The sequence below is a fragment of the Ursus arctos genome, unplaced genomic scaffold (assembly GCF_023065955.2).
Source record: "Ursus arctos isolate Adak ecotype North America unplaced genomic scaffold, UrsArc2.0 scaffold_29, whole genome shotgun sequence".
NCBI classification, from domain to species: domain Eukaryota; kingdom Metazoa; phylum Chordata; class Mammalia; order Carnivora; family Ursidae; genus Ursus; species Ursus arctos.
Window position 1 is genome coordinate 27698320 of NW_026622974.1, and position 13606 is coordinate 27711925.

General features: G+C 37.9%; 1 protein-coding gene across 2 annotated transcripts in view; it reads right to left on the reverse strand.

Annotated features, from left to right (window-relative positions):
• The window catches only part of SLC17A5 (solute carrier family 17 member 5), a 45382-nt gene that overhangs the window by 30034 nt on the left and 1742 nt on the right, over positions 1–13606 (reverse strand). The window contains exons 2-5 of one of the 2 annotated variants that reach the window (XM_026507078.4): positions 7841–8037; positions 5656–5889; positions 2253–2340; positions 250–336 (exon numbers count right to left, since the gene is read on the reverse strand). In XM_026507078.4, coding sequence (XP_026362863.2) covers positions 250–336; positions 2253–2340; positions 5656–5889; positions 7841–8037 — 606 coding nt within the window. The remainder of the gene's footprint in view (positions 1–249; positions 337–2252; positions 2341–5655; positions 5890–7840; positions 8038–13606) is intronic. The other variant, XM_044387114.3, reaches the window with a different exon arrangement.

Sequence of the window (13606 nt, forward strand, 5' to 3'; positions counted from 1 at the left end):
ATTAAAATCTTGGATTCAACAGCAGTTAATATTGAGAAATACTCCAAAATTAACATCACATCATAACTCAACTAGATCATTTTAACCATATAAAGCTAAAAAACAGATTATCGGTAATTATTTTAGAACTTTGTGGTTTAGGAGTCGGTAACTTTAGTTGGAATATATATTTTTAACCAATTATTAGACTACTATTACATTTTGGATTTGTTACATTATGATTTAAGTTAAATTTTTTAGTAAACTTACCAAAAAGGTAGAAGACATAAGTCCAATTCATATAGAAACAAATTATTCCAGAAAGAGGAAGAGAAATTACTGTCCCAAGCTGTGCTCCTAGAACAACAATAAAGACTTTGTAAACTTTGTAGAGAGATGAACAAGGAGGGGATGGGTCTACTGCTTAAATAAGATGGGCAACAGATTCTCTCAAGGAATCATTTACTAGAAAACCCACAATATGTAAAACATACACATTAATTTGTAACTACATTAGTTACAACTCTGTAGCTATTGATGAATTAGATGCATCATTCAGTATAGGACCTGCTATAACATAAGCTAGTAAATGCCGCATTACCAGTAAATGTGTTAGAAATGCAGGTGTTTAGAGAAAGGTTCAAAGATGGTCTCTGAGGCTGATAAACATAATGTACTGCAGTACAACTGATGAAACAAGAATGACGCTTTTAGTAATCTAATTTCCCCAAAATATATTACAAATAATTGTTTCAGTTAAATAAATAATGAAATTCATTTTAATCACCAAATAGAAGACGACTTAGTAGGTACAGTGGCAGTTAAAATAATCAGATATTTTTTCTGGTGTCAAGTTTTAGAGGAGATAAAAATAAATAGTTATTACATGTTAGAAAGTATTAGGTGTCACAGAGCAATGTGGAAGTTCAAATAGGGGACCGATGACCTCTGACTTCCAGAGGTCAGGAAAAGATATAAGAAGCAGCAATAGACTTTGAGAGATGGGTAAGATTTTTGTCCCATATAAACAAGATAAGAAAGAAGATGTGGAGGCAGATGTAATAGGACGAGTAAAGGAATGAAGTAGGGAAGCAGAGAGTGGGGTTTGGGAACTTCGCTTGGGTGAAGGAAAGGAACAGAAGACAAAGGTTAGAAAAATAGATTGGCTAGTACTGAATATCTACTCCACTTTGGGTACTATGTGCTAGGGATTAGGCGAGCTGAAATGAAGCGGTGAAGACTGTAGAGAATTTTGACCCCCGATTCGAGCGTAGACTTGACTCAATAGGTAAACAGGAACATAGGCAGTACCTGCTCATGAACTTACCATCGGATTTCTCAGGTTGATCTTTACATAGCTGTAAGAACCATCTTCTTAAAATGTAAATTGGATCATGTCTCTCTCTTGGTTAAACACCCCTGATATCTCCCCATTGCATTTTGGAGGAAAAAAACACAACACAACAACTACATTTCCTCCTTGTGGCCTGTAAGGCCTGGTATACTCTGGCTCTTGTCTATTTCTCCAACCTCATCTTATGCCATTCTCCCCTTTATTCATTAAGTTCTAGCCACTCACAGTGGTTTTTCATTTCTTTGAACTCTTATGCTATTTCCCGCCTGAGAGCCCTTGTACGTGCTGTTCTGGATGGCTAGAATGCTCCTCTTTCTGCTCTTTGCATGACTGGCTCATTCTTCTCCTGTGCATTTTAGCTTAAAGGTGCCACAGAGAGGACTTTCTCAACGACTGTATTTAAAAGCAGTCAGGTCCAAAAGTTTTCATTTGGTGTGTGATCTGGTAAAACTATAATTCACATATAAAGCTCATGCTATCTCACCCATTGATTAAAATGATGGCAAATAAATGCATAAAAAAAGATGTATGAAGAGAGGGTCTGAGAGTCATGATATGCTCTTTAGACAATCAGATTAGAAATCAGAATTTAAGGACCAAAGTGTTCAACTTTCCAGCTATTGGATCTAAAAAAAAAAAAAAACCATAGCATTCTCTATATAAACATCTGAATGAGCAACATGTTTTGAAATAAATGATGGCAGATAGAGAAAATGACACTAGTCAACTAAGCCACATTGCCATATGTTGCTGAGCCGAAGAGAAAAATGAATAATAAAATTATACAGCCAAAACTTTATTTTCACCCAAAGGAGGCATCTGACATCATTCTGGTGTGCAGGCATTTTTTTTTTTTTTAAATAAAAGGCTTATATACACATAACAGGTTGTAGCAAAATTTTTATAATAGTTATCTCACCTGCATATGAAATGCTAAGAAGCTTGCTTCTTTCAAGAGGGGGAGCCCAAGAAGACCACATGGCATGCATAGCTGGAAATGTAACACCCTGAGGAGGGGAAAAAGATATTTCTGCTGAAATACAAGATAGTTTTGTTGATATTTGAAATTCAGTTGAGTCTTTTGTTGTAAGAGAAATTTCTGGATAAGAACCAAACTAGAATTGGGTTCCATGAAGAGAGATGTTTCCACAGTGTTGAGTGAAATAACTCAAGTGAAGTACTTCCAATTTGTAGATTCTGCCTACTGGTTTGAGGACTACAAGGTAAGGATTTACAATAAATCTAAAAGAATACACTGCATGATGACATAAAGGAATCCCTCTCATGGTCAATTTTACTCATTCACTTTATTAATGGTCTGAATGAAATGGGAATATTACTACCGATATGTAAGTTTAAAAAATGCTGAGCTAATACTTTGGAATACTGGAAGAAAATTCAAATTGACCCTAATCAATAAGAAAAACTGTCCTACAATTGTCCTACTCTAATTCAATTAGAGTGTTTATATTCTTTTTTTTTTCCCTTGGTGATAACTAGCTTAGTAAATGTCAATTACTGATATGAAGAGGCAATGGAACAGTGGAGGCAGGAGGGTCACAGAGACTTGGGAGAGGAGGAGATGCTGGAGGAGAGTAGGAGGGAATAGATGCTGGTAGATTCAAAACAGTGGATTCACAGCTCTCTTTGGACATTCACTAACTGTGCAGCCTCACAAAGATGAGTTAACCTCCTTGAACTTCAGTTTCTTTATCTGTAAAGCAAAGATAATACTCCCAATCTCACATGATTGTTGTAAAGCTAATGGGTAGCTAGTGCTATTATTAATGGAGACTAGAATAAATGCTTTAACACTTTGGACTTTCTGCTGAGTCCTTTAAAAACAAAAAACAAAAAAAAAAGAAGAAAGAAATTCCAATGGAGAGCAAAAATGATTTAGGCAGGGGCACCTGGGTGGCTCAGTCGGTTAAGCATCCAACTCTTGGTTTTGGCTCAGGTCATGATCGCAGGGTAGTGAGATGGAGCTCAGCGTTGGGCTCTATGTTCAGTGGGGAGTCCACTTGAGATTCTCTCTCTCCCTCTGCCCCTCCTGCTTGTGCGCTCTCTCTCTCAAATAAATAAATAAACGCTTTAAAAAAATGATTTAGGCAGCATTGCAAGTTGATAAGAATCTGTATCATGGGACATCCACAGGATGAGTCATTACAGAATAAAGATTAAGGTGTCAGGAAACATCCACAGAGGTTATGTTGTGAAAACGTTTATTATAAAACCCTAGGGACCACGTAGGTATTTTTATGGTGAATCAGATGCTAAAGATGAAAGATGCTGACCTAAGTTTATGGATAAGGCAATGTACATGTGATACATACTGGAGGAACAGAGAAGACAAAAGAAGAATAAACACAACTTCAGTTCTATTCAGAAGTAACACAGTTACTTGCGACAGCAGTAGTAATATAATCAACGTACTATAATGCTAAATTAGTGGCATAAACAGACAGGAAGCTAACATATAGGATTACATTCAGCGAGGAGATTCAATATCTGGTCAGGGAAAATATACTAAAATTAAGTATATTTTACTGATGTAAGAAGAGGAACCTGGTAATAAGGGAGTAATTTTTATTTTATAGTCAAAAGAGATTATTTAGTTACATCTCTATTTGATAAGGACAAAATAAGAATGCTCAGATGAGTGATCAAAGCTTAAATTTAAATAGTACTTGGCAATTTCCAAGGTATTCTAGCAACCATTATCACATCTGAGCTGTGACTGAGGATGGGGCAGGTGTTTTAGTCCCAACTTTAAAAACGTTGGAACTGAGGTCTAGAGATTAAGGCTTACCTAAGGTTTCACCATAAGATACAGTAGAGTTATTATTCAAACTCTGATCTTATGACTCCAGTCAGTGTTTTTCCAACACAGCATGATACATTGCTATGTAACATAAGCTTCATGCTATACACCAAACCCAGAGCACACTATTTCGCTTGAGTTAAAGAAACGTTAAGAGCAAAATAAACCTACGTCTCAGTTTCATAGGTAGAAGCTCAGAGTCAGAAACAAAAAGAGATCATTATTTAAAGATAGAGGTACAGGGGTGCCTGGGTGGCACAGTTGGTTGAATGTCCAACTCTTGATTTCTGCTCAGGTCATCATCTCAGGGTTGTGGGATCGAGCCCCGTGTTGGGCTCTGCGCTGGGCACGGAGCCTGCTGAAGATGGTCTCTCTCCCTCTCCCTCTGTCCCTTCTCCCTGCCTCTCTTTCTTTCCCTCTCTAAAATAAGTAAGTAAATAAATAAATAAAAATATAGAGGTACATATTACGAAACGCAAAAGAGAAGTGGGAAGGAAAAAAGATAAGGAATTAAAATTTTCAAGTGATAAAAATCTTAGAGGAAAGGAAAAAAAATATAAAAATTGATAATTCTCAGAGCAGCAGAAAAGTCAGAAGAATCACAAAACTAAAGAAAGATAGTTACATAAAATGATAAAATATTTGTCTTTAAGTTAGAGAACCAGAAAAAAGAACGAAGAGAAAGCTCTATAAGTAACAACACATCTAAAGTAAAACAAGGCAATTTGATAACCCATTGTGTAAAATGTGCTTTAGGTCTGGACAATCAATGATAAGACAGAGATAAACTGTGGCCAAAGTTCAAAAGGTAAGGATGGTCTGTCCATCTTAACCATGTTAATAGCGGTTTATTTTCTTCTCCCCTGAAGTAGGAGTGAGTGGGAGGAGCTGTGAAGTGTCCCCGGAAAATGTTTTCTCTGATCTTTTAGCAAAACTTCCATTTTCTGCATGCTCCTATTTGAGAACTCATTCACTACTCATTGATAACTACTCAGGTTATTTTCTAGTTAATCATTTTTCTTTTCTTTCCTTTCCTTTTCTTTCTTTCTTTCTTTCTTTCTTTCTTTCTTTCTTTCTTTCTTTTTCTTTCTTTCTTTCTTTCTTTCTTTCTTTCTTTCTTTCTTTCTTTCTTTCTTTCTTTCTTTCCTTCCTTCCTTCCTTCCTTCTTTTTCTTTCTTTCTTTCTTTCTTTCTTTCTTTCTTTCTTTCTTTCTTTTTTATTATTATTATTTATTTATTTGAGAGAGACAGAGCACGAGTGGGGAAGAGGGGGAGTGGGAAAGGGAGAAGCAGACTCCCAGCCAAGTAGGGAGCCTGATGCGGGGCTCTATAGAGCCCCGAGATCTTGACCTGAGCCAAAGGCAGATGCTTAACCAAGATAAATCCCTATTATCTTCTGATGTCAATTTTTGGTTTCTAGTCATACCAAAAAATAATATCTTTAAGAAGACAAGAAAGTGATCCCCAGGGTCAGAGGAAAAACAAAAGAGAAAAAAACTTACCTCTCCCAGTCCTTCTAGTGCCCTGAGTACAATGAGGGCTCCAACTCCAAAATCCGCAGCAATGGGAGTGAACAGGGTGAAGACAGCAGTGCCAAGGATCCCAAATCCTAGCAGCAGTTTCCCCCCCACTTTGCTGGCAATATATCCTCCAGGAATCTGGGTGATGATGTAGCCGTAAAAAAAAGAACCGAGAATCCATCCTTGAGTTTCTGCATCCCACTGGTACCTTTTACCCTATAAAGAGGAGGAGGAAAAAACCCAACATTTTAAGACCTTGACTAAATGGCTCCTTTGTCTAATTGGCATGTTAGTACATATAAATGTAATTTTGAACCACTGTTTTGGACTGGAGAACTTGCAAACTTTCTACCAGATAGGTGAGTCACCACAGTACAGGGCAATTTCTAGAAGTGAATGGAAAATAACTGAAAGCCATAAACTTCAAGAGGGACTGTTATTTTATGAAACTATGGACTGTATGATGAGTTGTAGAGGCTTTGTAATGACCATAACCAAGAAGGCTCCAAAAAAAAAAAAAAAAAAAAAAAAAAAAAAGGCACAGACTTAATCCAGAAATTCTACCAAACAGAATATTGTAGTGGCTGAGCTAGGCCTAGCTCTATTACTTACTGGATTTGGGATCTGGGAAGATAAAATGAAAAAGTCCTGACACACGCTTAAGTTTCACTTAATGTTGGTTATTAGTATGCACAAATATAGATCATTAATAGCTCCCTGATTCAGAACAATACTTGAACAAACATATAAAACAAGACAAAAGAGCAAGAATTTAAACCAAGCCATAGACCTCATGAGAGTAGGAGATGTCTTTAATTCATAGCAGCACATAGTAAGGTCATAATGAAGAGTTAGTGACTCATCTGAATATCTGACATCTTTAATTCACATAGTTGTATCACTGAGCCAATGTGTGAAGAACCATCTCAGGATTTCTTTTTACTGCTGATATAAGGCAGAGGAAGATAACCAGCTCAATCAACAAAAGGAAAGATCCAAAGCACCCCTCTAATTATCCTTGTTTGAAGTACCAATTTGTGGCTTATCTGTAGAATTCTTGGACTTCCTGAACCGTCCAGCAGTTATAAGTCACAGGTTGAAGTAGGGAAAGTGGGTGATGTGTACGCAACTATGTATCCAGCAATGTTATTAAAGTCAAATACAAATTTTTTTTGGTAAGTCATTATGTTGTATGTTTTCTTGTTTGGGCAGAAACCTTCTTCTGAGCTTGAATGCTCTTGTTTATAAACGGCAGAGGAGACTAACCCGAGTGTGATCTGGCTCCTTTGTGAGCACAGAAAATGGATGAAGATATACTCATAAAAAAGGAGACCAGCCTTTTCTCCTTTTCTATCTCCCTGTGGAATAAGCAAAATAAAATATTTAAAGTATGTAAAACTCAATTCTGAACAAATGATGAACACACACTTACCAACTCCACTAAAACATGAAGCAGGCAAAGTGACCTAAGCAGCTTAGGTGAGGTATGTATAAATTTTGGAAAAGAATGTCGTAAGAAACTGACCTGTTCTTATTCTTCAGCCTGCAGGTGACCTAAGCTCTCTAGCAACCATAACCTTTTAAGTAAAACAGCTATTGCAGAATAGTCCCATAAAAACTATTCAGCAACTTTAAAACAATGTCCTGGTATGCTAAACAGGTTTTTCCAAATTATCTTCAAGGATGGTTGGTATGTTTATAGAGGAAACTGAGAAACTACTTTTCAAACAGATCAAAGTATATTACACCAAGAGCAGTAGGTGCAGTTATGTTACTGTTCAACCAATTCCTGAAAAATGCACAAAAGAAAAAGATTCAGAGCTTCCATGAATAAAGTGTTTGTGGTTTCTGTAGAATGAAGAAAGACTTTTCAATATTTTGACTTGGACATATTTTAGGATTAAGATTGTTAAAAAAGTAGCACTTAGGGGCGCCTGGGTGGCTCAGTCATTACGCGTCTGCCTTCGGCTCAGGGTGTGATCCCAGAGTCCTGGGATTGAGCCCCACATCAGGCTCCTCCGCTGGGAGCCTGCTTCTTCGTCTCCCGCTCCCTCTGCCTGTGTTCCCTCTCTCGCTGGCTGTCTCTCTCTCTCTGTCAAATAAATAAATAAAATCTTAAAAAAAAAAGAATAAATGGGTATTCTTCAAGAAAAAAAGTAGCACTTACCGTTTGATTATGAAGAACTTTTATGGGAGCGGAATGCTCTGCACACTCCTTAGAAGTTCTATTATCTGCTAAAGTTGTATTTGAATCTACCATATCCACTAATGCAACACTCAGATTCACACGTAATGCATAGAGAACGAAGAAACCAAAAAAAGCCAAAACTGCTAAGTTGTAGCGAGCAGAGCAGCACGCTGGAGCTGAAATAAATAATGGGAGACAACTTTCACTAGAAGAATAACTTAGATGATATTGTCTAAATTACTAAAAAGGTTACTTTTTAGAAGCACACAAATTAATAAATCATGAATATTTTTCTGAGAATATTTTCAGATTAAGCATATCTAAAAACATTTATCAAAGAGAATTTGTTTTCGGTAGCTGTAGTTTTGATAAACATTTAACACATCAGAGCCTGAACTATAAGACAGTTTCTTAAAACATTAAGGCAGTAGCTTTATCAACTTTGCTCAGAAAAATCTCCATTCCAGGGGTGCCTAGGTGGCTCAGTCTGTTAAGCATCTGACTCCTGATTTTGGCTCAGGTCACGATCTGAGGATTGTGAGATTGAGCCCCATGTTGGCTCTGCACGGGGTGCAGAGCCTGCTTGAGATTCTCTCTCCCTCTTCCTCTGCCCCTCCCCCTCCCCTTCCCCATCCCCTCCCCCCTTGTGTGCACATGCGTTCTTGCTCTTTCTCTCTCTAAAAAATAAAAAAATCTCCATCACAGAGTCAAAACTGAATCCCTAGGCCTTGTCAGTTGACAAAGATTCAAGAAAAACAGTTAAGGGGTTTAATGGCATCATTATTTCTGAAAAATGATTTAAAACATGGCCAATCAGTACTGGAGTACTCTAGTACTAGAGTACTCACTGCAGCAAAGCACTGATACTGTGGACTGTGGATTAGGAGCCATCTCATTGTAATTGTAGCACAGCACAAAAAATTTCCTGCCAAGGCTAGCCATGAAACCCCTCTTGATAAATTTCTTACCTGGAAAAGTATCCTCGGAGGCTGGGTTTGAATCAGAAGCCATGATTAATACTTAAGGCCCTCCTAAACTAAATGTATTTAAGAATCCAGAAGCAAACTTGCAGAATCTATGACAGTTGCAGCATCTGTGACAGTTGCTCAGCTGAACATGCTTAAAGGGCCCACATTAAAAAAGGAAGTAAGTGAATGTAACACAAAGATAAAAAAAAAAAAAAAAAAAGGAAGGTGGAATTGGTTGGAGGAACCAATGAAAGAAAGATCATGTGAGAGGAGGAGTTTTGATCTATTTTTTACTTTAATTACAGGCATATGCACATAATTTTGTCTTTTTCTTCTTTTGCTGAGTTGCAGAATTGGAGAGGGGACAGGAATTTAGGAAGTTAAGGTTGATTGAGCCCTTAGTGACAGAGAGAGAGTGGCTAATCCAGGGTTTTACACCTGTAAATTTGGTAAACACTAAGTGTTTGATAGTTGTCAAAAGATACGAACATCTATTTTACTTGGTAATGACAATCTAAAGTTAAATACATATGCATGAATATAAGTATGCTTTTATTTGGCAATGACATACTAACACTCTATATGTGTGTGTGTTTCCCCTACTCAGGAATCCTGGTGCTTTCATTGACCCAACCTTAAGCAACAGTACGTTTTTCAGAGCACAGAGGTCTTAGTACTGATTCAGACTGAAGCATTAAAGAATATGGCACAACTCTACTTAGGATATATTAATGTATTATGATCCATCTCACATTTCGAGAAGCCCTCACACAGTTAACAACTGCAATCAATTTTTTCCTCTGTGCAGGAATTACATCATTTACCAGAGAACTTTTCATTTGGCATTCTTGACTCCTTTCGGAGGAGCACAGCTATTAGAATTACGGCACCACTGCCGTAGTGAGATCTTGACTGGTGAGAACTGTATTTCTAAGGGCCCATTTGTGCTGTCTCTGTTACCTGAATCTAGATACATTTGCTCTCTGCTCCAACCAAATGGGCTTCTGTCTAGTCAAGGAGATTTTGGATAGTGTAAGTCATGTTTTCTTTATCATCGCTCTGTGTGGGACAGTAATAGACAGAAGTCTGGATGGCAGACTCATAATCTTGCCAAATTTGGACAACCAAAGTGTGTTACTTGGAGTAACTTGGAACAAGAAAACTCCAGATATATGTACTGTCTGCTTTGCCAAGGTACTATTGACAAAGTTCATTATCTAATTTAGCAGAGGAATGACAGTAGGTAATTTATGGTTTCAAGGGCTTCTCTGGTTGCTGTGTGCAGATTACAAAGGGCGAGGAGTGTGAATGGTGGTGGAAGATGTAGACTCAGAAAGATCATTTAGGGGACTATTGTTTTCCTGGGAAGAGATGAAGGTGGCTTAAACTAGGATAAAGCAGAGGCAATAGAGAGAAACGGGCAGATCCTTTTTTTAAGATTTATTTTTTAAGATTTTAAGATTTAAGATTTATTGTTTACTTGAGAGAGACAGCGAGCGAGCATGCAAGTTGGGAGAGGGGCAGAGGGAGAAAGAGAAATCCTCAAGCAGACTCCTCGCTGAGCGAGGAGCCCAGACCTCATTCCAGGACCCATGAAATCAGGACCTAAGCCGAAATCAAGTGTCAGATGCTTGACTGACTGAGCCACCGAGGCACCCCAGAAATGGGCAGATTTGAGATAAATTTAAAAACAGAACTGACAGGCCTTGCCTACCTATCAGATGCAGGAGTAAGTGAAAGGGAAGGATGAAGTTACTAGTAATTCAATTTATTAATTAGTCTAGACAACTTTATTTTATGCCATTCTGACTTGTAATGTTATTACTCCTCGCTATCCTATTTGCAGTTACCTTATTTTACTGTAATCAGCTTTTCCCATGTGATGCTTGATTTGGACTATGACTATACCTTACCCTATGAAGATGTGGGGCAAGCAGCTTGACATTTACTTGAAAAACTGACCTAAAAGTTATGGATCAGGCAATTATAACTTTCTGGGGTACAGTCAATAATCAGAAAATAAAAAGCCAACGCAGATGTCACAAAATATATAGCTATGAGGTTGTAAGAGATATTAAAAATATATGGTCACTACTTCAAAAAATGGCCGTTGCTTATGAATCAGAAAAATTTTATTTCAATAAAGCATGGCGATGAGACAAAATGTGCCTGTGAACCTGGATAACGTTTGAAATTGGTCCAACAAAAGAATGCTTGTATTATGAAGAGGGAGAACATCCATCAAGCACCCGTCACATTGAAATCAAGTTCAAAGCAAAATCATGCTTGCATAACGAACAGAGCACCCATCAAAACAAACATCAGCTTCTAAAATATGGTTTAAATTTAGGTATGTGGAGTGGGTGTAGTTGAAAGAACACAGGCTAAGTTAGAGAGAAGCAGACCTGGGAATGAATCTCAGTCCTGAATCTCACCGGCCGTGTGTCTTTGGGGAGAAGTTACTTAATTTTCATTCTCAGGGCACCTGGGTGGTTCAATTGGTTGAACGTCCATCCGACTCTTGGTTTCGGCTTAGGTCATGATCTTGGGGTCCTGGGATCCAGCCCTGTATCAGGCTCCCTGCTTAGCACGGAGTCTGCTTATCCCTCTCCCTCTGCTCTTCCCCCTACTTGCACCCTGTCTTTCTCTCTCAAATAAACAAATAAAATCTAAAAAAAAAAAAAAAAAGTTTTCATTCTCAGGTTTCTTGGCTCTAAAATGAGGCAAACAATAACCACTTCACTGGGTTGTGTGTAGATTAAATGAAATACTTTAGGGCAGTTATGATAAGCACTCAGCAAAAGTGAGTTCCTTTCCTGTTTACCCTGGAGAAAGTTGTACCAATAAGATAAAGTGCTACGATATATGTAACAAGGGGCAAAGCAGTCACATTAAACTGCTTGTATGTGTGTATGTGTGGGGTGTGGGGTGGGGGTCAGGGAAGGCCTCTTGGAGAAAGAACATTTATACTTAGTCTTCATCAATGAATAGGAAGTCTGCAGGCATTGAGAGTCGAGGGGTAATTGTCTGGAAGCATCATCCATGTGGAATAAGGAAGAGTCAATCTCATCAAGAGAAAATAATAACCCCTTGAGGCAACAGTGAGGAGTGAGAATGATATGCCCAGAAGGCCAGGTTTCTGTTGAAGCAAGGAAGTGGGTAGAGGGAAGGCTGGTGAAAACCCTAGAATGCCAGGCATTTATTCATTGTGGAAGGGTTTGGCAGTGGGAGGAGCAAGGAGTACTGAGTAGTGAGAGGCTGAGACTGAGGTAGAAAATCCATGGTTAGGAGCACTGACCCACACAGATGACGCTTTTTCCTAGAGGAGGATGGGCACTGGACATAGTGAGCCCCCTTGGCCCAGGAATTGCATTAAAACAGATTTCTTATTGGGGCTGCCTGGCTGGCTGAGTCGGTATATCATGTGACTCTCTGTCTCTGGGTTGTGAATTCAAGCCCCATGTTGGGCATAGAGATCACTTAAAAAAAATAAAAATCTTCCAAAAAAGAAAAAAACATTTCCTATCTAACATGAATACAATATGTTTTGAGTTTAAAAAGGGTAATATTCAACTAGTCTTACTCTGTCTTATGAATAATTAATTCCTGACAAATACTTACGTATTCTCAGCTCCCAGATTAATACCCATTTATGTGAAAACACCAAATTCTACTAAATGGATTCAGTTACTATTGGTTATCACAACATGACCCAATGAATCAATGATCCAAGGCCATTTGCCTTCGTTCTATAATATGATTGCTCTCTACCAGCATTCCATATCTTATATTTAAGACTATATTCACACAAGAAGTATATTTGTGAAACTCAATGCTCATGTAACTGAACCTTGAATGTAACCTCCCCAACAGAGTAGTAGAGGCAAAACCACAAACAAACAAAACACTCCTCTGTCATCAGTGAAAACAAAGCACAGAATGACCTATATTACAAGCTAGAAATCACAAGTTCCAATACAGTGTGACCATGAAGAATGGGGACCTCATTTTGCTGTGCCCAGGTTCTCTGAGGAATGCAAAATCCAAATAGTCTTTGCTGATAATAATGATAATAATAATAGTAACTAACATTTACTATGTGCTAAAATTTTCTAAGCACTTCCTATTAGCTCATTTAAGCCTCACAATAACCCTATAAGTTAGGTATATTATTTTCCCTGATTTATTGACAAGGAAAGCATAGAGAGTGTAGGCAATTGCTAAAGCTCACACACCTAGTTAGTAGAGCTGGTTTGGCAGTTAGTGACTCTGGCTCCAAATCTATGCTCTGTCTTTAAATGCAAAGAAATGTCTTAGAAGCCGTAAAATTGAATTTTTCCTAACACAAATGAGCACATTTTTGGTGCAACAGTATTTTGAAAATTCACTTAATCAAATACAAGACTACACGTCATTCATACAAAAGTAAACCTTCAACTGGTATAAAGTGTGAGGAATGAAGAATTTTTATGTGTGGGAGGGGAAGCTTTGCTCTTCCTTGCTTAGTTTGCTCCCTTCCTCCTACCTAAATTAGGCGGAAAAATCTATAGATTTCCTACTGTTTATCAGTGTCAAGCCAGCCTTCCGCCACCATTTTCGTGTGCATGTCTGAAATCCATGAGGTTGAGTAAAAGCAAATGCTTGAGGGGCAAACCATAGTTGGGTTACTGAAAATTCCATCATATTACATCAACCCAAGGGGCATTAATTCTTAACAGTAAAGAAACATATCTTAATTTTAGCTCTCTTAGTAAAGAAACACTATGTATAATTTAAA